Source organism: Carya illinoinensis, chromosome 3 (genome assembly GCF_018687715.1).
Source record: "Carya illinoinensis cultivar Pawnee chromosome 3, C.illinoinensisPawnee_v1, whole genome shotgun sequence".
NCBI classification, from domain to species: Eukaryota; Viridiplantae; Streptophyta; class Magnoliopsida; order Fagales; family Juglandaceae; genus Carya; species Carya illinoinensis.
In genome coordinates, this window is record NC_056754.1 from 23,041,676 (window position 1) to 23,069,238 (window position 27,563).

The 27,563-nt window shown below is 39.1% G+C and overlaps 2 protein-coding genes across 2 annotated transcripts; one reads left to right on the plus strand and one right to left on the minus strand.

Annotated features, from left to right (window-relative positions):
- The first annotated feature begins 8,415 nt into the window (after positions 1 to 8,415).
- On the plus strand, positions 8,416 to 9,603 carry LOC122304628. The gene has a single exon (XM_043116888.1). The coding sequence runs from the start codon at positions 8,416 to 8,418 to the stop codon at positions 9,601 to 9,603; it is 1,188 nt and encodes a 395-aa protein (XP_042972822.1).
- Positions 9,604 to 25,580: 15,977 nt separating this feature from the next.
- On the minus strand, positions 25,581 to 26,344 carry LOC122305666. Its single transcript, XM_043118238.1, has 2 exons — positions 25,972 to 26,344; positions 25,581 to 25,750 (listed from the first exon to the last, which is right to left on the minus strand). The coding sequence occupies exons 1-2, from the start codon at positions 26,253 to 26,255 to the stop codon at positions 25,693 to 25,695; spliced, it is 342 nt and encodes a 113-aa protein (XP_042974172.1). The 5' UTR covers positions 26,256 to 26,344; the 3' UTR covers positions 25,581 to 25,692.
- Between the last annotated feature and the right edge of the window lie 1,219 nt (positions 26,345 to 27,563).

The window sequence follows — 27,563 nt, forward strand, 5'->3', positions numbered from 1 at the left end:
CTCGGACTTTCACCGGTCATCGTAGTCTTCATAAAAGAAGTGAGAAATAAATCGGGTTTGTATAAGCTTATAAGTGAAATATAATAAATAGTTTTCAATCATTTAATACCACATCTTGGGATAATGAGAGGATGAAACATATACGAACTGTTTTTTCTTTTTATGAGCCGAATTATTAAAAAGAAAATGATAGGTACACTGAAAAAAATGTACCTATCATTTGTACCGATCAGACTTTCTTTTAAGATTTTATTTATTTATTTTTATTTTTTATATTTTAGTACTGTGTTTTTTAGTTTTTTGTAATTTTTTTAAGAAATACATAAAAAAGTGTTTTAAAAAATGGAAAAAATTATATTGTCAATACAGTACCTTTTATTGGTGGCCCTAGCATACTAGAACCACCCTTGTTGGAAAGGAAAAAATGAAAACATTAAGAATACAAAATGATCCCACATGAGCATTATGTCACGCCAGTTTTTTATTTTTATTTTTATTTATTTTATTAATTTTTTTTTTCATTCAACTCTTAGCAAAGTCCCCCCTTGCCCGACTATTCTCCCTTCCCCTCTCTCTCTCCTCCCTTTCCCTTTCCACCCCAACCCATTGCTCATAATCCGTCGACGACACCATCTCTCTCTCTCTCTCTCTCTCTCTCTCTCTCTCTCTCTCTCTCTCTCTCCCTCCCTCCCTTCCCATCTTTTCATTCCTCGCCCACAAATGGAAATAGCAATCAATGGAAGACACGAACTCTATATTGAATGGATGGAAATCTTGCATTCTGTACAAAACATACAAAAAATTCATGTATAGAACATAGAATTCTAAGGCATTCATGTTGGGGAAGCTTGTTGTAAGGGGGGTAAAATTTAGGACCCAAGCCCAACCCACCTGATTGGGTGCTAAAAGACAAGAGGGGACAAGATGTGAGAAGAGACATGGGGTGTCTAGAAGGGATGAGAAGATAGAAAGCAGGTAGGGGGTGTCAGGAGGCATTTAAAAGGAAAAAGCTCTCTCTCCGTGGCTTCTCTCTCTCGACTTATTCTTCTCCTTCAACCCCACTTCCAAGCTCCAGACCAAAGACTCTAGTTGATGGATTCTCCTCCAGTAGATATATATATTCAGAGCCATTATTGTACAATGAGACATGAGAGATCATGAAAGACTGTAAACAAGAACAAGAATATTATAGTAAATTTTTCCTCCCCAAACTCGTGGATGTAGGCTTAGCACTGAACCACGTGAATCCTTGTATCAAATTCTCTCTATTTTCTCTACATTTATTTTCTATTCATTGTCATGTACGCATACACCGGTGCCATATGGATCCATCGGGAGGCCCAAACAACACCGATAAAGGCCCGGATCGTATTAATGGCCGGGGATGATTTTTTCTCTCCCTTTGACTTGTTAAGCGATTTTTACCTCGACAACCCATGTAATTAAGAGAAGTTTAATCATTAAAGCCCCCAACAATTTAATACGGCAACATTTATAGGATCTAGATGTCGTTTGTTTCCTACAAAATGACAAAGTAACTCTCCTCGCAATTTTCTATGTACCTTTTCTTCCTTCAGTTTCATGTGGAACAAAACTTTACTATTACTGATGTCAGGTGTACCAACAATGCTACACGTCGTCGAGTTCTTAATACTGGGCTGACTGTTAGTCATTTTTTTAAAAATATTTTTTAAATATTTTAAAAATAAAAAATGATATAATTTCACTAGTAGTAGTTTTTTTAAACATTTTGTCATATGCTGAGGGTTAGGGTTGGGCAGCAGCTGGAGTATAAGTGGTGAAATGGGCTCAATGGGCTGGGCCAGAGTTGGACCAGAGAAGAGTGCGTGGGCTGGGTATAAGTTCTCATAATAAAAAGCCCATTAAGAGTACAAGGATTTAATAGTACTTTAGCATATGAATTACGTGTATAAATACAGTACGTAAATCATCAATAAAGATATTAGAAGTATTACAATTCAATTCCGAATTCTCTTCCTCTCTCTTTCTCTCTCTATAACCTCTTTCTTTCAGTTACATTCTTGCACTATTAGAGAAGACTTGTGACAACGTGGTATCAGAGAAGTGAAGATCTTCTTCTTTCTCATAGAGACAATGGCGGAAGGCACTAGACTTAATCAGTTACAAGAGTCGTTTACAACATTCAAGAAGGCTGTGGAGTCACACCAGACAGCCTTGGAAATAGAAGTTGGCTCGCTCAAGAAGGCATTTGATTCCCAGCAGCGTTCGATGGAGTCCTTGATCGTGCAGTTGAAAGGGATGACTACTGAAATGCAGAAATTGAACCAATCAAGATTAGAGGTATCAAGCAGCAATGTCAATAATCATGAGCCACAAATGCAAGTGGGTCAGAATACACATACCAGGTTTGCAAGAATCGATTTTCCTTCCTTTAATGGAGACAATCCTACTAGCTGGTTGTACAAAGTGAATCATTTTTTCTTGTATTACAACACCCCATCCCATCAGAGGTTGCAGTTAGCCTCTTTCCATATGGAGGATAAAGCCCTCGTGTGGTTTCAAGAATTGGAGGAGTTGGGTGGATTACCAACTTGGGATGTTTTTTGTTTGAGCATTATTGTTGAGGTTTGGGTCAACATGTTATGATGATCCAATGGAGGCTATGACTAAGCTTCGACAGACTGATTCAGTAGAGGATTATAAAACCAGATTTGAAGCATTATCCAATAGAGTGAAAGGCTTGACAGAGAGTCACAAGTTGAGCTGTTTTCTGGGTGGTCTTAGGGATGATATAAGGCTGCCAATTAAAATGTTTTGCCCCGGAGATTTGCTATCTGCCTTTGGTCTTGCTAGGATTCAGGAAGAACATGTCCTGCTTAGCAAGAAAGCGGCAAGAAGTGCTGGAGGTTTTGTTTACAATGGGAATACAAGGTCAATGCTGAATACCACGACAGAAAATTTCAAGAATTCAAATGGCTCCAATTTTCCAGTACAAAGAATCTCTCAGGCTCAGATGAAAGAAAGAAGAGAAAAATGCCTATGCTACTATTGTGATTCCAAATGGGTGGTGGGCCATAAATGTAGGCAACCTAAATTGTTTTTGATTGAAGAAGTTGTAGAAGGAAGTCCTGAAGCAGTGGAGAAAGAAGATAAGGGGAAGAATATTAGTGGGGCAGATCAATCTCTGTGTTCAGTAGACACTATGTCTAAACCAGAGATATCTTTGCATGCAATTACAGGAGCTATGAGCCCAAAGACTATGAGAATCAAGGGTCGAATTGGTAAACAATGGGTAGTGATTTTGATTGACACTGGGAGTACTCACAACTTTGTGGATCCAGCAGTGGTGGAGAGAAGTCAGTTGTTGGTTAAAGATAAAGACAGAATTAGAGTGAAGATTGCTAATGGTGACCAGATTTTGAGTAATGGTAGTTGTGATGCAGTTTCCATGCTAATACAAGGCATTGAATTTCGTGTGGATGTATATGTTTTGGTGTTAGCAGGCTGTGATGTTGTTCTCGGAATTCAGTGGTTGCAGAAATTGGGTGACATTTTGTGGAACTTTGAAGATCTTTCAATGCAGTTTTGTTATTGTAATAAGAAATTGCAGTTGAATGGTTTAAAACCAAGTAAGTTGGTGGAGGAAACTTCAAGTGTTAAGCTGAAGGAAATGGAAAAAATGGGGTTATGCTTTAGTTGATGGATAAGCAACTAGAAAAGGCTCTAATTCCAGAAAAGATACAGACATTATTATCTGGCTATGATGATGTGTTTGTTGAGCCAAAAGGGTTACCCTCGAATAGATCTCATGATCATGCAATACATTTGCAAGAGGGAGCTAAAGCAGTATCTGTTAGACCTTACAGATACCCTTATTTTCAAAAAGAAGAAATCGAGAAGATAGTGAGGGAACTGCTACAAAGTGGGGTAATTAGACCAAGTCAGAGTCCATTTTCATCTCCTGTTTTACTGGTTAGAAAAGCGGATGGAAGTTGGAGGATGTGTATCGATTACAGGGCTCTAAATAAGGATACTGTCAAGGACAAGTTTCCTATTCCAGTTGTAGATGAGCTACTTGATGAGCTCAGTGGATCTCGGATTTATTCAAAGCTGGACTTGAGGTCTGGTTATCACCAGATTCGGGTAAGGGATGAAGATATTCCTAAAACTGCCTTCAGAACCCATGAGGGTCATTATGAATTTTTAGTCATGCCTTTTGGTTTGACTAATGCTCCCTCTACTTTTCAGTCATTAATGAATTCAATTTTCAAGCCTTATTTGAGGAAATTCATTTTGGTATTTTTTGATGATATATTGGTCTATAGTAAGACTGAATCTGAGCATGTACAGCATCTTAAAGTGACACTGGAGATCTTAAGAGATAACCAGCTTTTTGCTAAACTCAGCAAATGTAGGTTTGGTTGTAATGAGGTGGATTACTTGGGCCACTTGGTGTCCAGCAATGGGGTGAGGGCTGATCCTGCTAAGTTGAAAGCTATGGTCGATTGGCCAGTTCCTAGTTCAGTGAAAACTCTGAGGGGATTTCTCGGGTTAACTGGATATTATAGGAAATTCATACGTGGATATGGGGGTATTGCTGCTCCTCTGACAGCATTGTTGAGAAAGAACAGTTTTAGTTGGAATGAGGAGGCTCAAGAAGCTTTTCAGAAGCTGAAACAAGCTGTCATTCAGCCACCAGTTTTGGCACTTCCTGACTTTTCTAAATCCTTTGTTATTGAATGTGATGCTTCGGGTACAGGCATAGGAGCTGTTTTGATGCAGGATTCAAGGCCTATTGCCTTCTTTAGTCAAGCTCTAAAAGGAAGAACGTTGGCTTTATCAACGTATGAGAAGGAACTATTGGCACTAGTGTCAGCTGTTCAAAGGTGGAGACCCTATTTGTTGGGGCAGTCTTTTATTGTGAGGACTGATCATCAGAGTTTGAAGTACTTACTGGAGCAAAGGATTGGCACTCCTATGCAACAGAGGTGGATTACTAAACTACTTGGTTATGATTTCTTTGTTGAGTACAAGAAAGGCCAAGAAAACAGAGTTGCAGACGCATTGTCAAGGAAATTTGAGGATAAGGATTCAGTTAATTCTTGTTCTTTATTTTTAATTTCCTTTCCTACTGTTAATTGGTTAACTGAGTTAAAGCAATGTTATGATGATGATTCTGAGCTTCAGGAACTTTTGAAGAAAGTCAAGGATGGCCAAAGTTCTACCAAGTTTTCTATGAAAGGGGACTTGTTGTTTTACAAAGATAGACTGTATGTGCCAAGCAATGTGCAGTTTATTACTAAACTGTTACATATGTTACATAGTAGTCTAGAGGGAGGTCACTCAGGTGTAGACAAGACTCTTTACAAGGTCAGAAGAAATTTTTTTTGGAAGGGCCTTAAGAGGTCTGTCAAAGAATTCATTCGGGCATGCAATATTTGTCAGAGGGTCAAAGTGGAACAAACTCGGCCAGGAGGGCTGCTTCAGCCCTTACCAATCCCAGAAAAGCCATGGACAGATATTTCAATGGACTTCATTGAAGGGTTACCATTGTCAAAAGGCCATTCTGTCATATGGGTAGTAGTTGATAGATTGACTAAATATAGTCATTTTATCTCATTGGCTCACCCTTACTCAGCCAAAACTATTGCTCAATTGTTTTTTTAGCATATCTTCAGGTTGCATGGAATTCCTCAAAGAATTGTATCAGATAGAGATCCAGTGTTCACAAGCAGATTTTGGGAAGAATTGTTCAAATTACATGATGTGCAATTGTGCCATAGTACTGCCTATCATCCTCAAACGGATGGGCAGTCTGAAGCTGTCAATAAAAGTCTTGAGACATATTTACGTTGCATTGTTGGTGACAGACCCAAGGATTGGGTGCAATGGGTGTGTGTAGCAGAGTGGTGGTATAATACGTCAGTACATGCATCTATAAAAATGACTCCTTATCAAGCACTATATGGGGTCCCTCCACCGAGACTTCTATCTTACACGCCAGGAACAACACAAGTAGCTGAAGTGGAACAACAACTCATGGCAAGAGATCAGATTTTGCAGCTACTTAAAGAAAATTTAATTCAAGCACAGAATCGTATGAAAAAATTTGCAGATCTAAAGAGGAAGGAATGGGTTTTTGCTGAAGGTGACTGGGTTTACTTACGATTGCAACCATATAGACAAACCTCACTGGCACAACGCAGGTCTCTGAAGCTAGCACTGAGATTTTTTGGGCCCTTTCAGATCAAGCGGCGCGTGGGGGAAGTGGCATATCATCTATAGTTGCCAGCATCATCAAAACTCCATCCGGTGTTCCACGTGTCGCAGCTGAAGCCGAAGTTAGGAGCATCCGTCGTGGTTTTACCTCAGCTACCTCCAGTCGACGCCGAGGGCATATTAAAACCAGAACCAGTGGAAGTTTTGCAAAGAAGATTAAAGAAGCATTGTAACAGAGCACTAACCGAACTATTAATCAGGTGGGAAGGACAAACGGCTGAGGATGCAACCTGGGAGGAGTATGGGACGGTGATGGCGGCTTACCCACACCTTGTGGGCAAGGTGTTTTAATCGGGGGAGGTATTGTCATATGCTGAGGGTTAGGGTTGGGCAGCAGCTGGAGTATAAGTGGTGAAATGGGCTCAATGGGTCGGGCCAGAGTTGGACCAGAGAAGAGTGCGTGGGCTGGGTATAAGTTCTCATAATAAAAAGCCCATTAAGAGTACAAGGATTTAATAGTACTTTAGCATATGAATTACGTGTATAGATACAATACGTAAATCATCAATAAAGATATCAGAAGTATTACAATTCAATTCCGAATTCTCTTCCTCTCTCTTTCTCTCTCTATAACCTCTTTCTTTCAGTTACATTCTTGCACTATTAGAGAAGACTTGTGACACATTTTAAAAAAATTAAAATGCACCTTGCGGTCAAACCCAAGGGCAAATACAAGGGACTAACTACTATTTTCCATATTGTTGATTCATTTCATAAAACTTATAGGTAAACGACGACACATGTATAACAGGCTTATTGAAATTAGAAAATTTTTATTTATATAACTATACGTTATAATATATCAATTATTAAAAATGATGAAAATGATAAAATATGATATTTGCAATTCAAATTAAAAAAGAAAATATTGATAAAATAGGGTTACTATTTAAAAATTAAAAAATATATAATTTCACTAATAATCAATCCCTTAACTATTAAGTAAAAGAAAAAAAATTAAAAAAATAAAAAGAATAGTAAAAAGATGGTAAGAGGATGTCTATTATTATTCTTTGAATGCTACTCTACCACCCACCGCTGGCGTGCTAAACCTCACTTTTTATTTTATTTTTCATATTTTTTAAACATATTTAATTATTTTTAAAAAATAAAAAGATACATCAATATAATCATATTTACTTTTTTAATTATTAAGTAAAAAATGATAAATAAAAAAAATTAAAATACATGAGTGGTCAAAATGAAAAGGTAAATTCATGGAGCACACTAGTATTTTTTCTAAATATTATAGAAAATTTCAGAATTCTCTAGAAAAAAGGAAAATTCTAGTTTGTCCTGTGAATTTGCTCTCACATTTTAATCGTTCATGTATTTTAATTTTTTTATTATTTTTATTTAATAGTTAAGAAATTAAATATTAGTGTATTGGAATATTTTTTATATTTTAAAAATATTTAAATATATTTAAAAACGATGAAAAGGAAAAATGAAAGAAAGTGAATTTAAACATCTTTGGGTCAAAAGTGGAGTGCAATTGCCGAGAGAGAGTAAAAAAGCAAAAAGATAGCGGAACAGGAATCAAAAGTCACCAGATTTCTTTTGTATTCAAAATTGGGCAGGTGTGGACTTCAAAGTTCAGGGTGCCCATTGTTACAAAGTCCAGCAAATGTTGATTTTTGAGGCAGATCTGGAATTCGGAGAGTCTTGCCATCAGAGGAGAGGAGACCTTAGATGTGCTTCCACGTACGGCTCCAGCACTTCCATTCCGGGCGCGAGAGAACTTCACAAGGCAACGTAGATTTCCATTAGCTTGGTACGGTACCCTCTCTCTCTCTTTCTCTCTGAGAATTTATATATATTTATGATGATAAATCTTATGTTTTCTTTTCTCAACCGTTTTGAGCACTGTTTGCGGCCATGAAGATGTGTGAAGAGATGATTTGTTCTCTGTCGTACTCATGATCATTGATTTCGTTTTATGCTTGATTTTCTTGTTTGAATCAATTGAGTACACCTCGATCACTTATTTAACTTTATGTGACTCGATCTCTAATATAGGATCAAAATTACGAACAGTAACAGATTCTGTTAAAAAGCCCGGCCTGTCCTTCTCTCACCTAGTGAGAGTAAGGTTTTCTCTCAAGTTTCCTGTGGAAAACTTTGAGTATTTCTCTCGGACCAAGGTCTGTGGAGATGGGTCATCTGGCTGGGGACTTGACGTCCCTTTATGAGGGTCTGAAACTTACAGACGAGGAAAAACAGGAGATTGAGGTAAGCTCAGAAGAGCTCTCGTTATCAGCATCTAAAAGCAAGCTATGTTTAATGATATGCCTAATCTCAGACAAGGAAACCAACAGAGGAGCTTTAATGAACACTTTGCCAAAAATATGGAATGCAGAGGGGAGAGTGGCTTTCAAAGAAGTGGGTAGGAATATGTTTCTGGTGGAGTTCAATACGAAGACAGATAAAACAAGAGTGATGAATGGACGTCCATGGTCTTTTGACAAGTGCCTGCTGTGTATTCAGGACTGTGAAGGTGCCAAGTCTGTTAAGGACATGCAGTTCTGTAATGAACCATTTTGGATTCAATGTCATGACATGCCTTTTGCTGGTATGTCCGTGAGCATGGGGGAGAGGCTGGGTAATTCTTTGGGAAAGGTTCTTATGGTGGATACAAATGGTAGTGAAACATGTTGGGGAAAATTCCTACGTGTGAAGGTCATGTTGGATATTACCAAACCTCTAGCTAGAGGCAGGTTCATTAACATGGATGGTGAGAAGTATTGGATTCCTTTTCGTTACGAAAGGCTGAATAACTTCTGCTATCACTGTGGAGCCATTAAACATGGAGAAGGAGGTTGTGAAAAACTGGAGGTGGGAAAGCAAGCTGGGGTTAGCTCTGGACAGCAGTATGGAGCTTGGTTGAGGGCGAGCAGTAAAAGACTTATTCAATCTGCAGAGAAGGTTGGGAAGGAGAAAGCTGATGGGAGTTCATCGGAGAGTTGCCGGCGGTTACTCTCAGATGACTACAATAAGGAAGGTGACAGTTATAGCAAGACACCAGAGGTAGGTGGACAGCAGGAAGGCAGCCAATCATTACACGGGGATGGGGAAAATGCAACTTTCAGTGCAAGGAATAAAGTTGTCAGGCTAGTGGAATCGGTGGTGCATGCTGAGGAGACAGGCACACATAAGGAAAGTGGGGGAGGCACGCCAACAATTCTGTTAAAAGTACCTATTGTACAGATGGGCCCAGCTGTAGTGGAGGAGGCTAAAGAAGGAAAGAAGGGACCACGTAAAGGGAATAGTTGGAAAAGAAGAGCACGTGAGTTTAGGATCCCCTCAACTAATCAAAACTTAGTGGCTGGTCATGACTGTTGAGGGACCACCCCATGTGTGCCATCCACCCACCCCATGTGTGCCATCCACTATGTGTGCCCATGTGTTGGTGGTGTCCAATTCACATGATTGTGTTTCTCCATGTGCTTGCATGTGAAATGGACATTGAGCATCTCCACCTTGTGTCCAACGAATGTAATCTGGAGGGAGATGGGTTCAACCTCTCCTATAAATAAGAGAGGTCATATGAAGGGAAGATCATCCCATTGAGAGAGAGAAGTGTGAGAAGTGTGTGTATGTGCCATTTGAGATAGAGTTGTTTTGAATATAGTGTTTCCGCTCAGTGGACGTAGGCAAATTGCCGAACCACTTAAATATTGTCTCTATCTATTTTGTGTTTATTTTTAGGGCAGCTTAAGGCACAACAATTGGTATCAGAGCCAATTAGGCTCTTTTTGTGGGGTGAAATTTTAGTGTGGTAGTGTGGATACGTACAGTCTAAGGAGGTTCTGTCTAGGAGATTGGAAATTTTAAGTGTGTCCATTGTGACCCTCCAATCTTTCCTGGGAACTGACTTAGTGAGGTACTATTCATTTCTACGGTAAAAATTCATCAGAGCTTCGGTTCGTGCTACCCAGAAAATTGCAGTTGATCGGAATCAACTTTTGATCACACCACAACGTTCCTCTCGTCAAGACGGATCCGTTGCCGCAAACGGCATCGAAAACGAACATTGGAGGAGCCCACACGCGCCCCTAGAAGATCGGCACGTGCATCTGCTGTATCCCACGCGCCAGACGATCAGAACCGTCCGTTTTCCAGATCCACTTTGGGCTTGATCTAAGCCATTTGGAGTCTGATTTCAACGATCAAATAGTGCTTTCCGACTATTTGGATCATTCCGGACTCATCCGTACGGTTAGAATTTTGAAATTTTGTGTCTAAATTTTCTAAATTCAAATGGAAAGATCTGGAAGAGATAGGGGCTCTGAAAATGCCAGTAGCTCTAGACGTCGGTCCACCGTGTCAAATGCCAAGTTTGAAGTTGAGAAGTTCGATGGAACAAGCAACTTCGGCATGTGGCAGTGTGAAGTTATGGACGTTTTGATCCAACAAAAGTTGGATATTGCGTTGGAGGGAAAGCCAGACGATATAACTGATCAGGGTTGGAAGAAGCTTAATACTCAAGCTTGTAGTACAATCCGATTATGCCTTACCAAAGAACAAAAGTATTTTGTCATGAGAGAGACAAATGCTAGGGTACTTTGGCAGAAATTAGAGGATAAGTTCATGAAGAAGAGCATTGAAAGCCGTTTGCACTTGAAGAAGAAGCTCTTCAGATTCCAATTTCGTGAAGGTATTTCAATGACTGAACATCTGAATAGTTACAACCAAATTCTTGTTGATTTGTTAAATTTAGATGTTAAAATCGAAGATGAAGATAAAACTTTACTTTTGCTAAATTCCTTGCCTGATACATATGAGCATTTGATTACTACTCTATTGTATGTGAAGGAAAAGATTAGTTTTGAAGATGTATCTAGCTCTTTAATTAGCAATGAGTACCAGAGAAAAGATAAACAGGTACAACAAGATACATCAAGTGAAGCGCTAACAGCAAGAGGGAGACCCCAGTCAAGGTATCCTGGAAAGAAGAAAGGTTTTCAATCGAAAACCCGAGCCACATCACGTGGTTCATCAGTCGGAAGAAAGCTCGCCAAAGACGAGTGTTCCTTTTGTCACAACAAAGGACACTGGAAGAAGGATTGTCCCAAGCTGAAGGGACAACAGCAGAATCAACCCACCACAGCCAATGTCGTGGATAGAGATGATGATTCAGATTTTTCCTTGATAAGTTCATCATCCATTTGTCATTCCGATGAATGGATTATGGATTCCAAATGTACCTATCACATGTGTCCCAATCGGGACTGGTTTACTGACTTCACAAAGATTGAAGGTGGAACAGTACTTATGGGAAATGACAGTGCCTGTAAGACTCAGGGAATAGGTAGCATTCGGCTAAAGCTGCACAATGGTAGCGTCAAGACTCTGACAGAAGTTCGATACATTCCGGACTTGCGGAAGAATCTCATCTCACTGGGAGCTCTGGATTCAAAGGGATTCAGAATCACCATTGAAGACGGAACTCTCAAAGTACTAATGGGAGTTCAGGTGGCTATGAAGGGTTTGAGGTGAGGAAACTTGTACTTCTTGCAAGGAAGTACTGTTGCTGGAAGAGCTTCCACAGGCTGTGAGAAGCTAGATGAGACTGATGATGACACCTCCAGTCTGTGGCATATGCGTATGGGACACGCAGGAGAAAAAGCTTTGCAAACACTGGTGAAGCAAGGCTTACTCAAAGGTGCCAAGACTGGTAAACTGTCTTTCTGTGAGCACTGTGTATTGGGGAAGCAGAGGCGGATCAAGTTTGGAACCGCAGTACACAATACACAGGGAATACTTGACTATGTGCACTCCGATGTTTGGGGACCTACCCAAAGTGCATCTTTGGGAGGTAAACACTGGTTTGTGACTTTTGTGGATGATTATTCTCGTCGTGTGTGGGTGTATACGATGAAGAATAAGGATGAAGTGCTGAAAATCTTCCTTGATTGGAAGAAAATGGTTGAGACTCAGACCGGCAGAAAGATCAAGCGGCTCAGATCTGATAATGGAGGTGAATACACTTCAGATCCCTTCATGGAAGTATGCCGGAGAGAGGGAATTGTAAGACACTTCACAGTACGAGGTACACCGCAGCAGAATAGTGTGGTAGAACGAATGAATCGTACTTTACTAGAGAAAGTACGATGTATGTTGCTGGATGCTGGATTCAGTAAACAATTTTGGGCTGAAGCTGTGACATATGCCTGCCACCTCATCAACCGACTACCCGCATCTGCCAATGACGGGAAGACACCCACTGAAATGTGGAGAGGTACACATGCTACTGATTATAACTCTTTACACGTTTTCGGATGTCCTGCTTACTATCACGCTAAAGAGAGTAAGCTTGATCCTAGAGCCAAGAAAGCAAAATTCTTGGGCTTTAGTACTGGTGTAAAAGGGTATAGACTCTGGTGCATAGAGTCTAAAAAGGTGATTATCAGTAGAGATGTTACCTTCAACGAATCTGAGATGCTTAAGTCACATAAGCATAGAGATTCCAGTGAATGCAGCCATGATAGCGAAACACCTGGTGATTCGCAAAAGGTGGAGTTTTTCACTCGAAAGGATTCAGGAGAAACAAATGGAGAGCACGGACAAGATGAGGTTGATAGTCCAGTCACAGTACCTCCAATACAACCTGAATCAATAGCAACCAATAGACCGAGAAGAGAGAAACGTGTACCGTCACGTTATACAGACTATGTAACATATGCATTACCAGCTGAAGGGGGTGAGATCCCAACCACTTACAGAGAAGCCATACAGTCCAGTGAACAAGTTGAATGGACAAAGGCAATGAATGAAGAGATGCAGTCTCTTCACCAGAACCAGACTTGGGAGCTTGTGCCGCTTCCAAAAGGAAAGAAGACAATTGGCTGTAAGTGGATCTTCAATCAGAAAGATGATCAAGCTGCTAAGAATGGAGTGTGATACAAAGCTAGGTTGGTAGCCAAGGGCTACGCTCAGACAGAGGGAATTGACTACAGTGAAGTATTCTCTCCTGTTGTGAAGCATTCATCCATTCGGATATTGCTAGCTTTGGTAGCACAATATGATCTTGAGTTAGCACAGCTTGATGTAAAGACAGCTTTCTTACATGGTGATCTGGAAGAGGAGATTTATCTGTCTCAACCAGAAGGATTCAAAGAAGCTAGCAAAGAAAATTGGGTATGCAGTCTGAAGAAGTCTCTCTATGGCTTGAAGCAGTCACCTCGGCAATGGTATAAGCGGTTTGACCGCTTTATGATGGATCTGAAATACACTCGTTGCCAATACGATCATTGTGTATATTTCAGAAAACTTACAGATAGATCTTTCATTTATTTGCTTTTATATGTAGATGATATGTTAATTGCATGTAAAAGCAATGGAGAGATAGATCGCTTAAAAACTCAGTTAAGTCGTGAGTTTGACATGAAAGATCTGGGAGAAGCTCGAAGAATACTGGGGATGGAGATCAGCAGAGATAGGGTGAAAGGTACAGTTCACCTTACTCAGAAGCAGTATCTGAAGAGAATACTGCAACGCTTCAACATCGACTCAAAGACGAAGCCGGTGAATACTCCAATGGCCCCATATTTCAAGCTCAGTGCATTGCAGTCTCCTAAAACTGATGAAGAGCGGGACTACATGAGAAATGTCCCATATGCAAGTGTTGTAGGAAGCTTAATGTATGCCATGGTGTGTACACGACCTGATATCTCCCAGGTCGTTAGCTTAATTAGCCGCTATATGCATAATCCTGGAAAAACTCATTGGCATGCGGCTAAGTGGATTCTACGGTACATTTTAGGAACCGTAGATATTGGTTTGAAGTTCGAGAAGGGTGGAGATAGTCTAGTAACTGGGTATGTTGACTCAGACTATGCAGGTGATCTTGACAAACGCCGATCGACAACTGGATATGTGTTCACTATGGCTGGAGGACCAGTTAGTTGGCGATCAACTTTGCAGTCAACAATTGCACTGTCATCAACTGAGGCTGAATACATGGCTGTAACAGAAGCTGTGAAAGAAGCCATTTGGTTACAGGGATTGGTAACAGACTTGGGCTTTAAGCAACAAGAGGTTACCGTTTACTGTGACAGTCAGAGTGCAATTCATCTGGCCAAAAATCAAGTATATCACTCTCGAACAAAGCATATAGATGTCCGTTTCCACTTCGTACGTGAGATATTGGAAGAAGGGGACATTCTACTTCAGAAGATTGGCACTGAAGATAATCCAGCAGATATGTTGACAAAGGTCGTCACCGGGATCAAGTTCCAACACTGTTTGGACTTGATTAATATCTCATACTGCTGAGCACCCACGGGTGCACTGGCGCCTTAGGGCACATTTGGTAGCGGAGATCTCTCATGGCAAGCGAACATTTCGATAAAGGGATGAAATCATTGGAAGGATACAACATGCAGTATCCTAATGTGGCACACTTGGGTGGAGGGGGTGATTGTTGAGGGACCACCCCATGTGTGCCATCCACCCACCCCATGTGTGTCATCCACTATGTGTGCCCATGTGTTGGTGGTGTCCAATTCACATGATTGTGTTTCTCCATGTGCTTGCATGTGAAATGGACATTGAGCATCTCCACCTTGTGTCCAACGAATGTAATCTGGAGGGAGATGGGTTCAACCTCTCCTATAAATAGGAGAGGTCATATGAAGGGAAGATCATCCCATTGAGAGAGAGAAGTGTGAGAAGTGTGTGTATGTGCCATTTGAGATAGAGTTGTTTTGAATATAGTGTTTCCGCTCAGTGGACGTACGCAAATTGCCGAACCACTTAAATATTGTCTCTATCTATTTTGTGTTTATTTTCAGGGCAGCTTAAGGCACAACAATGACATGTCCAAACAAAGCCAGAAATGCAAAAGAAAAGCACAGGATTTATCGAATGGTGAATTGGCCAAAAAAAACAAACTGTCTTTAAGGGATGAAGAGGATGAAGATTTTCCTATGGCACTGGCTGCTCTGCAGCCCTGCCAACCACTATGATCATCTTAAGCTGGAACTGCCGAGGGCTTGGGAACCCTCGGACAGTTCGAGAACTTCACCTTTTGGTGAAGGAGAAGGGCCCAAGAATAGTCTTCCTGTCAGAAACAAAATGCAGGAGGGATAGAGTGGAGGGTGTGAGAAACAAGGTGGGTTTTGATGAAAGTTTTGTTGTGGACAGTGTAGGGAGAAGTGGGGGGTTAGCAATGATATGGAAAGCCGAGATGCAAGTGGATCTTTACTCTTATTCCCAGAGTCACATTTCTCTGCTAGTAAGTCAGAATGAGGGAGGACAAAAGGTTATGGTGACAGGCTTTTATGGGAATCCTGTGGTGGAGAAAAGGAAATTAAGCTGGAACTTGCTCAGAAGGCTTAAACCAGAGGGTCAGATGGCTTGGCTATGCTGTGGCGACTTCAATGAACTGCTCACCAATAAGGAGCAGCATGGTGGAGGTAACAGGACTTTCTCTCAAATGGAATACTTTAGAGAAGCGCTTGATGAGTGTGAGCTCAGTGATTTAGGCTATGAAGGATCAAAATTCACTTGGAGCAATAAAAGGGAAGGGAATGCTTTCATTAAAGAAAGATTGGATCGTGCTTTTGGCAACCACCAATGGCATCTGTCCTTCCACCAGACAAGAGTGCAGGTACTTCCAGTTCTTCAATCTGACCACTCCCCTTTATTAGTTTCCTGCATGAGTGAGGATGACTTAAGTAGCAGAGGTAGCAAGATCTTCCGTTATGAAGCTAGCTGGTCAAAAATAGAAGAGTGTAAGGAAGTAGTAAAAAATACCTGCGAATCTAGTATGAGAGGCGATAATCCTATCCATGGGATCCAGAACAGCCTAATCAAGTGCAAAAACAAATTACAGGATTGGGCAAAATCTTTGGGAGGGAGAAAGAAGAGAATTTTACAGCAAAAAAGAAGCATATTACAAGAGGTTCTAGATGCTAATAAGGGAGAATTAAATGATGAGATAAAAAGGCTGCAGGGAGAGATAGATGACTTGCTGAAGGAACAGGAAGTTAGATGGAGACAAAGGTCTAAACAGCTTTGGTTAAAAGAAGGGGATAGAAACTCTAAATACTTTCACAAGTGTGCTACTCAAAGGAGACAATGGAATGCAATAAGGGTGGTTGGAAATGAAACTGGACAGGTGGCTAGAAATCAAGAGGAGATCAGTTCTTTGTTCCAAGAATACTATCAGAACTTGTTTGAGTCCTCAAACCCTCGAAACATTGAGGAAGTTTTGAGGGACATTGAACCAGGAGTAACCATAGATATGAACAGGCAGCTAGTGAAGGAATGTAGCTTTGATGAGGTGAAACAAGCTGTTTTTGAAATGGATTCGATGAGTGCACCAGGCCCTGATGGCTTTTCAGCAGGTTTTTACCAAGATCACTGGATGTGTGTGGGGCCTGCAGTATATATGGCAGTTAAAGAGGTGCTGTCTGGTGAAAGAGGGGTGGGCAGGCTTAATGAAACTTATATAGTCCTAATCCCAAAGAAGAAAAAGTCAGCTCTTGTCTCTGAATACAGACCTATAAGCTTGTGCAATGTGCTTTATAAAGTTGTGTCTAAAGTGCTGGCAAATAGGCTGAAAAGGATACTCCCTTTGCTCATCTCACCCTCTCAAAGTGCCTTTGTGCCGGGTAGATTAATCTCAGATAACATTGTTGTAGCATATGAGGCTATGCACTCTATGCAACATAGAATGAGGGGTAAGAAAGAAGGGTACATGGCAGTCAAGCTGGACATGAGCAAGGCATATGACCGTATTGAGTGGGATTTCTTGGCAGAGGCTTTGAAGAGCTTTGGCTTTGATGACAGATGGATTGGTCTGATCAAGACCTGTGTGGAAACAGTGAGTTACTCTTTGATGGTGAACAAAATTCCTTAGAAACCTTTTCATCCTTCAAGAGGATTAAGACAAGGGGATCCTTTATCCCCTTATCTTTTTATTCTTTGTTCAGAGGTACTTGGCAGGATGCTAAACAAAGCTGAGGAAAAAGGATTTATCTCTGGGTTTCCTTTTGCTCGAGGCACTTTATTGGTTAACCACCTCTTTTTTGCAGATGATAGTTTACTCTTTTGCAAAGCAAATCCACTGGAATGGAGCAGGCTGTACAGCATACTAAACCAGTATGAAAATGCATCTGGTCAGAGATTAAACATGGAGAAAACTGCACTGTTTTTCAGTAAGAACACACGTACTGAAACCAAGGAAGCTATACTGGCAGGAGCTAGTCTGAGTGAAGCAAGAACATATGAGAAATACCTAGGCCTCCCTTCATATGTAGGAAGGCACAAAGTGGCAGCTTTCAGACCTATCCTGGAGTCCATAAGAAACAGAATGAACAACTGGAAGGTTAAATTCCTTTCACAGGCAGGCAAGGAAGTTCTGATGAAGTCTATAGTCCAGGCAATTCCAACTTATTGCATGAGCATCTTCAAACTCCCAAGGGTAGTGCTAAATGCAATAAACAAGCTAATGAAAAAGTTCTGGTGGGGCAGCAGAGAAGAAAAGACCAAGACTCAATGGATCCCATGGAAACAAATGGGAAAATCAAAAAAGGAAGGAGGGCTAGGTTATAGGGACTTTGAAGAGTTTAACCTGGCTCTACTAGCAAAGCAGGGATGGAGGATCATACAACATCCCTCTTCCCTAGCAGCAAGAGTACTTAAAGCTAAGTACTTCTTCAGGACAGATTTCCTAAAGGCCAAGGTGGGGAGTAATGCCTCCTTCCTATGGAGAAGCTTCATGGAGGCTAGACCAGTTCTGCAAGAGGGCCTTACATGGAGAATAGGAAATGGTGATTCAGTGCATATTTGGGCAGACAAGTGGATCCCGAGACCCTCTTCCTACAAAGTTCAGTCCCCTCTACAAGATGAATATGCTTCTAGTAGGGTGTCTGCACTAATTGACCGAGCAACAAGGGAATGGAATATGGAAACTCTTAAAAAGGTCTTCACGGAGGAGGAAGTGGTGCTAGTGAGTAGAATTCCTATTAGTGTGTGTAACGCTCAAGACAAGCTAATATGGAGGTGTACTAGTGATGGTAAATTCTCGGTTAGGAGTGCTTACTACCTGGCAGGAGAAATGGTAGCAGAACATAAAGGACAGTCCTCTCAATTAGGACAGAAGAGTGACTTATGGACTAGACTCTGGAAATTAAAGGTACCAAGTGCCACACGCATGCTCTTATGGAGAGCCTGTCATGACTCACTGCCTACAAAACAGCAACTAGTGAAGAGGAAAATTGCTTTATCCCCTTTGTGTCCAATCTGTATTTCTGAAACAGAAACTACTACTCATGCACTTTGGTCTTGCTGTTCTGCCCAAGATGTGTGGGGATTCAATCCAAACTGTTTACAGAAGCTAAAGGTGGTGGACATTCCATTTAAGGAGTTGGTTACAGAGCTGCTCGATGGATTAGATGAGCACAGCTTTGCAGTCTTTGCTGAAACTGCATACATGCTGTGGAGGAGAAGAAACAGTTATGTGTTTGATGGAGAGTTCTTGGACCCCAATGCACTTGTAAGGGCTGCCAACCAGAAAGTTATTGATTATAGAGAGGCAAACCAGAAAGTAGGGGCAGGAAGAGCAGCTGCAAACCAAGTTCAGTCCTACTGGTGTGCTCCTCCTGATCAGTTTCACAAGGCCAACTGGGATGCCTCGGTGGACAGGGCCAAATGCAGAATAGGCATAGGAGTGATCATTAGAGATTGGAGGGGCAAGGTTGTGGCTACACTCAGATGTCAAAGGGCCTCATTTCCAGATCCTGTATTAGCAGAGGCACTAGGAGCTCTTAAAGCAATCTCTCTGTGCCAACAGCTACATATAAATAGAGTTATTCTAGAGGGAGATGCTAAGGCAGTGGTGGATGACATTAACTGTGACTTAGTGAAGTGGAACTCAGGAGGCATGATCATCCAAGACATTAGGCACAAGATTAAGTCGATGTTACAGTGTTCTATGCAATTTGTCCCAAGGTCCTGTAATGTTATAGCTCATTTGCTAGCAAAAGATGCACTTAAACTCTCTGAGGAGAGCATTGTATTGGAGGGAATCCCCTCGTGTATCCAAGCTTCAATGCTTTAAGTTGAATATGAATTGAGGTTCTTCTTTTCAAAAAAAAAAAAATATAGGATCAAAATTAAACATGGTTAGACCAAAAGACCAGTTTTGGGAGTATGCAGAGGATTTAAAAAATGGTCGTTTTTCCTGTAAATTTTGTCATGGTCAAATTTTGGGAGGTGTTTATAGGATTAAATGGTATTTGTCTGGACGTGAGGGCCATGATATTGAAGTTTGTGAACAAGTGCCACGAGATATTAAGTTAGCAATGAGAAAAGTACTCGACACTCCTAATAAGAAAGCTGATAAATCACAAGTTGAGGATGAAAATTACTCAATTCTCTCAGCGTCTCATGGCCCAAATCTATATAAAGAAATTGATAGCGTTAGAGAAGGTGATAATCTTTCCACTCCTTCGTCATCACGTGCGCCAAATGCATGTAACGAAAAGGATAAGTGTCAATTGGTACTGGATAAATAATTGGCTAAGTTGTTCTTCTTATTTGGCATTCATCCTATGGTGTCATTGTCTATCCCATTTTCGAGGACTTTGTGAAGAGTATTGTTGAATATGGACCTGGTTATCAACCACCAAGTCCTTTTACTCTCGGGAACACTACAAGGATTTAGGCCTTTTGCAGCGATTTTTATAGTGTTGCAAAACAATTCGCTGCAATATGTTATTTTTTGCAACGAATTTTTTGTCCTTGCAAGCGTTTGTTGTAATAGGTGAGTCACACAATGAAAATTTTTTTTGCAGCGCTTTTTTGATTTATAGAGGCGAAAGTATGCGCTGCAATAGGTATAATGTTTATTACAACGGGCTACCATCGTTGCTAATAGATCGAGGCGCCAAACACTTTAAGTTTTAGATTTTCCCCCCGAAATCAGACCCACTCTGTAACTCCTCCTCCACTTCGACTTGCTCGCCCATTTCATACAACCTTCAATGCCCCGGTAACCACCGTGATACACACGCCGTGAAATCTACCTCCATCGTCGACTACATCCCGAACCCTAGTTTCTCCTCCACTTCCTTTTCCGTCCGCACCAGCAACGGCCATCGTTTCCTCCCCATACGAGCTCTGGTCCTCCTTCGTTACCATCGAAGTATTTAAATTACCGATATCTTTTTGTATCGGAAGCCAAACGGGAGGACGAGACTCTTGGGTATTTACATACCCAACTTCACCACAGGTATCTCTGCAACCATTTTGTCTCTCTCTCCCCCTTCATCCGCCCTGGTTGATTTTAAAAAATGGCAGCTTTTTGTAGGTTTACGGTTGATAGTTATTTGAATCTGAAAGCATCTCATTTCTTGCACAAATTTTTTGTATTATAACTGCTTTTTGTCTACGGGTTGATGTGGGTATTTGAGGTGCAGTATTTTTGGAGTCTAGTTTTATCCTGTTTGTCCTCTGATGTGTTTAATTTTTGCTTGAAATCGAAATCCCGTATTTAAGTTACTAATTATCCAATATCACTTTTGGTTTTGAGAAGCCCAGAAAACCAGTTTCAAGAAAGTGGAAATTTTTGTGTTTCTTGGCTTCATGCTCATCATGTGGTGGTGGCTATTCCTTGGAAGTTTGGCTTTATCTTTTTTCTTGTTTTGCCTCATGTGCTTTGAGTCATGAGTTCATTTCAAGAGAGAAGAGAGAAGAGAGACAATATGGTTTTGTTGCGAATAGCTGCTTGCATGGGTTGAAAATTGCAGAAACTTTGTATGAACTGAAACTTCATCAGCCAATTACAAGAAATTGCTTGTTTAGTTGAGTGTATAACCAAGTGGAGGGAGTGTATAAACCTCTTCTCATTTGCACAACCTGCAAATCAGTTTGTAATTGTGAGCTATGTCCATAATGGTTGATATTCATTTGGTATGCCATATATACATAAAGAGAGGACTAAAATCACAGCAGAAAAATAGGAAGCCATCTTTCCCCCAAAGACACAAACGTTTACCTGAATCCCTTGCCTTTTCTTGTTAGTTTTTTCAGTTTGAGACAGCACACCAGCAGCTTGAATTTTCAAACAAAACAATGCCAATCTACACTTGAAACAACTTAGATTGATAGATCATAAATTCAACACTTTGGGAACCATTCTCCACTGCAGATAATTTGGTTAATCAGGAAGCCATGGTATCTAACTAAAACTCAAAAAGACGCAGATCTTATGCTTTTACCATCTTTTTGCTCATAGGAAACAATATACCTCGAACAAAAATATGACATCATTCATATGCAAGACTGTATTGGGTGAAAAAAGACTACCTGAGCACCACCCGTTACAGAAATTCTGGCATTTGGCCAAAGGAACATGAAGTCAGGACTATAAGCACGACCACACATTGCATAATTTCCAGCACCAAAGCTTCCACCAACAATTATAGTAACTTTGGGAACCTAGAAAAACGCATAGGAAAAGGTGCAGGAGTAAATCACTTTCTTTCATATCTTGTTTTTTTTGTTCTTTTACCAAATAGTTATAAATCAAAGAACTTACAAAAGATTTAAATTAAATTAATTTAAATATGAGGCACCAACCTTCGCACAGGAAACTGCCATGACCATCTTTGCTCCAGATTTTGCTATGCCGTTGGCCTCAGATCTTGAGCCAACCTACCAAATGAATATCAACCATTATGATCTGGGATTTTATGCTACACTTATGGACTATGCTACACTTAAAGAGGAACTATGCTACCAAATGAGCTACCAAATGAACTATGCTACACTTAAAGAGGTTTTGTATGCTCTTTGTATGCCTTTTATTGAGTGAAGTAGTATGCCCTGAGTTGAATCTCTCTACAAAGGATGCTTATATCTTTTTGAGTCTAATACAATGCTTATCAGTTTAGTGGATTGAGTTGTATCAGATTTTTGGTTTGGCTGGCCGTTTTATGTCTTCTTAAGGCCATTATGCTATTTATGTTGGTCATTGTTTTCTAAGATCAGTACTGCTTTCTGACTACCTGGTCAGTACTGCTTTCTGACTACAAGCTTTCCAATCTTGTTCTCTAAGAAGGTGCTTTCTGATTTGCATGCAGCTCTAATCTCTCAAACTACTTTAAAGATGATCACTTGAAAAGTGAGGGGTTAAAGTTATCCAACAAAGGGACATTTTTAGAAGGTTATTTTGACTATGTTTTTTTTCTTCCATGTGTTGTCTTATTTTATATCCTTTTTGTCACTTCTCATGGATGGAATAATATTTCACATCACTGTTTTGTGGTACCAGGTGTTTGCCACAAACTCTTCCTTCCATAAGTCATTACTATGTGACATTCTGGTCAATTAGAATAATCCCATGTACTACTATGTTGAAGAATTATTATTATTTTTCCCTATCTCCCTGCATCTAATTAAAGAGGAGTTGGAAGTTGGGAAACATGGGTTGGAAGTGTTGGGATAAAGAAGACACCCATAAATTTATATGTACTATGGAGGGAGTGTATAAACAAGGGAAAATTGCTAAACCTATTGTGAGAATAGGTTGTGCAATTTTTCTACTCCATTTTGCCCCAAACATTTAAATTTTTGCTGTGATTTTAGTCCTCTCTTTTTAGTCCATGTCAGAACTTCATTTTTTGCTGGGATTGATTTGTACTGTTTATATGTACTCTTGCATAAAGACTGCCATGCTTGTTTCCAGGAGGAAGCCTTGAGGTTAAACTCACTAATGTACCATCTGTTTTGCAAAAATAGTCTTAAATAATATGCATTTTCTCTTTTATTTTTTGAATCTGCATTTTCCTCTGTTTTTCCTACATTAGGTTAAACTCACTAATGTACCATCTGTTTTTCCTTCTTAATGGCCCAAGTTAGTAAAAGCAGTTTTAGCATTAAAAAATATTCATGTCATTGTTGATGAATAAACTTAGATTGACTGATTAATAAACTTAGTAAAAGCAGTAGCATTAAAAAAACCTTCCACATCAGCTTTAGTAAGAATGATTGGTAATTTAATATTATTGTTGATGAATATAATGGATCCTACACTCAGTAGTCACACTAGGCTTATAAATAGCATACTCATTGGGTTGTCAAAATTTGTGATATCTACTTATCAAAAAAACAAAAATGCTGATTTTTACTGGATGTGCACTCAACTACAATCTATTGTATCGATAAACTAATAAACTAATAAACTTTATATATTTTATATATTTCACTTGCTCAAGGAGAATGGCTTCATTGTATCGATAAACTAATAAACTTTATATCTTGCGTTTGGGGCTTACTTATATGGATTTTACTTTATTATATATTTCACTTGCTCAAGGAGAATGACTGGAAAAAGTTTTGTTAAGTATTGGTTTTGTTCTTTTGTTAGTTGTAAGCAAGGAATTATTGTAATCCTCAAGATGATTGGTACTTGTTTAAGCTGATATTGTGTCTTTCCTAACTAACTCATATACAGGTATTGTGTCTTTCCTAACTAACTCATATACAGGTATGCCTTTGAATATGGGAGCAATTACTTTTAGTTGAAAGTGATGAAGTGCACTTAGGATCGACTTGAAGTTTCTGGTTGGCTATGTATTGAACATATTTCTACTTGTTGTATACTGAATGTACTGAACATATTTCTACTTGTTATATACTGAATGTACTTTGTAGAACATTTTCTATGTACCCTTTGTATTATTAAGTAAAGGGAATTAAATCCTAGCTGATCTACTAACTTTGCTTCTAATACAAGTGAAAAAAATTACTGAAACTGTATGTTTCAGTAGTAATTTTTTTTTTATTTTGTAATTAAGTATTTGCAGCGATTTTTATTCTTTGCAAATAGGCAAAATTCGTTGCAAATAATCAGTTGCAGCGATTTTAGTCCTTGAAAAGTATGCAAAATGCAACACAGGAAGCAAGCGTTGCTTTTGCACATTTGCAGCGCTTTTTGATTTTTTGCAGCGATTTTAGTCCTTGCAAAAACAATCAAAAGCAGCGCTAGAACGGTATGTTGCTTTTGACGTACACAATTGCAGCGCTTATAAATCAATTGCAGCGATTTCAAGTGTTGCAAAAAATGGCAAAAGCAACGAACTAAATGTAGCGCTGCTGTTGTTGGAGGCTATTGCAGCGATATTTAGTGACATAGCAAGGATAAATTTCGCTGCAATTGATCAAATGCAGCGCCATGGCAATCACATGGGGTGGCCTTTTGCAGCGTGAAATGAGCGACTTTGCAGCGATTAAAAAATGCTGCAACTGAGGTCTTTTGCAGTGTTTTTCTAATAACATTGCTATTGATCAAAAATATCACTTTTATACTGTCGAACATGCAAGGAGGGTAATAACGCTGCAATTGATTAATTGCAGCGTTTTTTGAATGTATTTACAAGGATTTTAAGCGCTGCAAAAGGGCTAATTTCTTGTAGTGGAAGGAATTGATGTCAGAGGTGGAAATGAAAGCTAAAGCATATGTTGAGAATTTCATAAATGATTCATTTCAAGCATGTTGTACCAGCTTGATGGTCAACACTTGGGCAGATTATAATGATTTCAATGAAAACCTTAACAACCGTGGATATCTTTGCTTATTCACAAAGAGGTCATGTGGCATGCTTGAATCCATGTAATTATGGGTCAAGAAAAGGTACTATTCAAGAAGCCATATCTTCTACAATTGAGTAACTTGGCCCCAGCCACGTTGTACAACTTTTATACTATGATTAAGTGGGTCATAATTTAAACAGAGACTTCTCCACAATGAGGAAATATGGTTTTAGAGAACCATCCTTGGATTTGCGTGAATCATATAATAGAATATAATGGTTAGGAAAGTCAACCATTATATTCTGTTGGGATGGCTATTGGAGCTTCTCTTCCCAATATACAATTAAATAATAAAATATATTGTCTTGATTTCGAGTTTGAATTTTGATTCTATATTTTATTTTATTTAAATAAACATTTCACGTATCGGACCTCTTCAATGTCCTCATTGACCGAAAAGTTGCCCACATATATATCTATTCTCATCTATTTAAATACCAAAATATAGCCGAATAACTCCCATCCGTAGACCTCTGTTTATGTGGCATCCAAGACGCGTCCTCTCCCTAAGTAGATCTTTTCACCATAAAAAACACGTAAGAACCCAGTGACCGGATTATTGCGCACATCATCCCAACCTGTGTATTAGGCTAAGACGTTTCGTTGATGCCCATGAACAAGGCATGAGTTGGGATACAGTTCCATACGTGTGAACGTCTTATTGCTTTGAATGATAATGGATGAAAAATATTTGAATGATAGTGCGCAATCCATACACAAGAAAACGGAATTTATAAAATATTATTGCTTTATATTAATCCATCCACAATACCAATGTACAGTATATAAAGCAAAACAGAAAGAAAGAAGGACCCCCAATCGAACTCAGAACATAAACGGAGTGGGTGAGATTGCTGGAAAGAAAATCGGCATGGAGTTGTTCCTGGAAACAAACATATCAACATATCACCAAATAATTCAGCAAGACCATAACATAAATACTGATCCCTTTTAAAAGCCAAGGAAAAACTAAAAACTATTCGATCTCTTCGAAAGTCAGTTCGTAGGGAAACGAAAAACAAAATCTAACAAACAATTACTACAAAGTACCCATCTTTTCTTTAAGTTCAGTTGAATGCTTTTGTCGTAAACACACGCACGTACCTGAACTCGTCTCTGTAAGTGAGAGAGCGAGAATTGGGCAGCGATCTAGGTTTACAATAAAATTTATTTCCCGATACCCGTTCTCCGTTTTCGTCGACTTTGTCCTCGGATATCATCGAAAGCGCTGGCCTCCAATGCTTAGCAGACGCGGACTTGGGACCTGCAGTCCGCCTATTGCGCCTGGAGGAAGGCAAGGTGAGCGACACATAGGCGTTGGTGTTGGCTTCCTCCTGATGCGGCGCAGGGGTGCCTTTGGGACGGTAACATGACCTGAAGAACTTCATTGATTTTGGGGTTGTGAAGATGGTGGAAACGTTTTGGGACTTTGGAGAGAATGATCATACATATATATAGACACACATATGTATATGGTTTAATACTTGTGTGCATTATCTTCTTGTTAATTAGGTTTGTGGGATTGTACTTATCGTATATAAAAAATACATAAAAGTAATTATATAGAACAGAACTCATCAAAATATTATCCTGAAATTATATATCCTATAAATACCAAAGTGATGAGTATGTTCTAGTCTAATATTTCTGGTCTATACTTTAAAGAATGTTTGTGGGTTAAATCATGATAAGTGTCTGACTTGGATAAAGATTCTTTTATAAATATTAACCTCATCCACAATAAATTATTCTTTCATATATGTGTATGAATATATTGTTATAAACTTATTTATATGACCATTTTTAACTATTAATTAAGATCATTTAGTTATTAATTAAGATTAATTTTTAACTATTAATTAAGACCATTGAGCCATCAATTAAGATCTATCTTTAATCATCAATTAAGATTTAAACTATACCGACTTCTTTGTACTCTTATATATATGGATATCATTCACTTGTATATATATGATCAAGTTTTGCATTGAATAACAAATATTTTTCTTGCAAATATCCTCTTTCTCTTACAATATCATTTCTCTTTTAGTTACATAACATGTTATCAACACGAGGTTCTGTTGATTATGAAATTAGTAGTCTTCTACTTCAAGTAAGTTTTTCAATATATTATTTACAATCCCTAAGGTGAGTATTAAAGATTATATTCCTTATTATTACTTGATAAAATTCTATATTTATTCACATAGTTTACATCTTGGTTATATCTATAGTGAATTAAAATTTTCATAATTTATATTTCAGTTATATCTGTGGTCAATTTTTATTCACATAGTTTATATACAAGTTCTATTTATTTATTTTATACTTATTATGAATTATTGATGATAAGATTCGTCTTGAAATAAAAATGGAGCATCCCTGAACGATCGTCCTAAACCTATAATTTTATTGATTATCTCATAATAAAAAATATATTGATTCTGTGAGATAATTTAAGAGAGTGATACATGTATCAAAAGATCAGGATCCTCCAAAAAACTCGTTATAATTAATGCACTTGAAGTTGCATAATTGAAACTGTGTAGAGAAAAGTCACTAAAGAATATATGTTTAAAATGAATGCCTCAAATGTGCCTCTGAATTATTGAATGCGAAAGTTTACAAGATATTCTAAACTTATATCTTGTCTTTTAGTGACTGAGCAAAATAATAAGTTTGTGTTAAGAAATCAT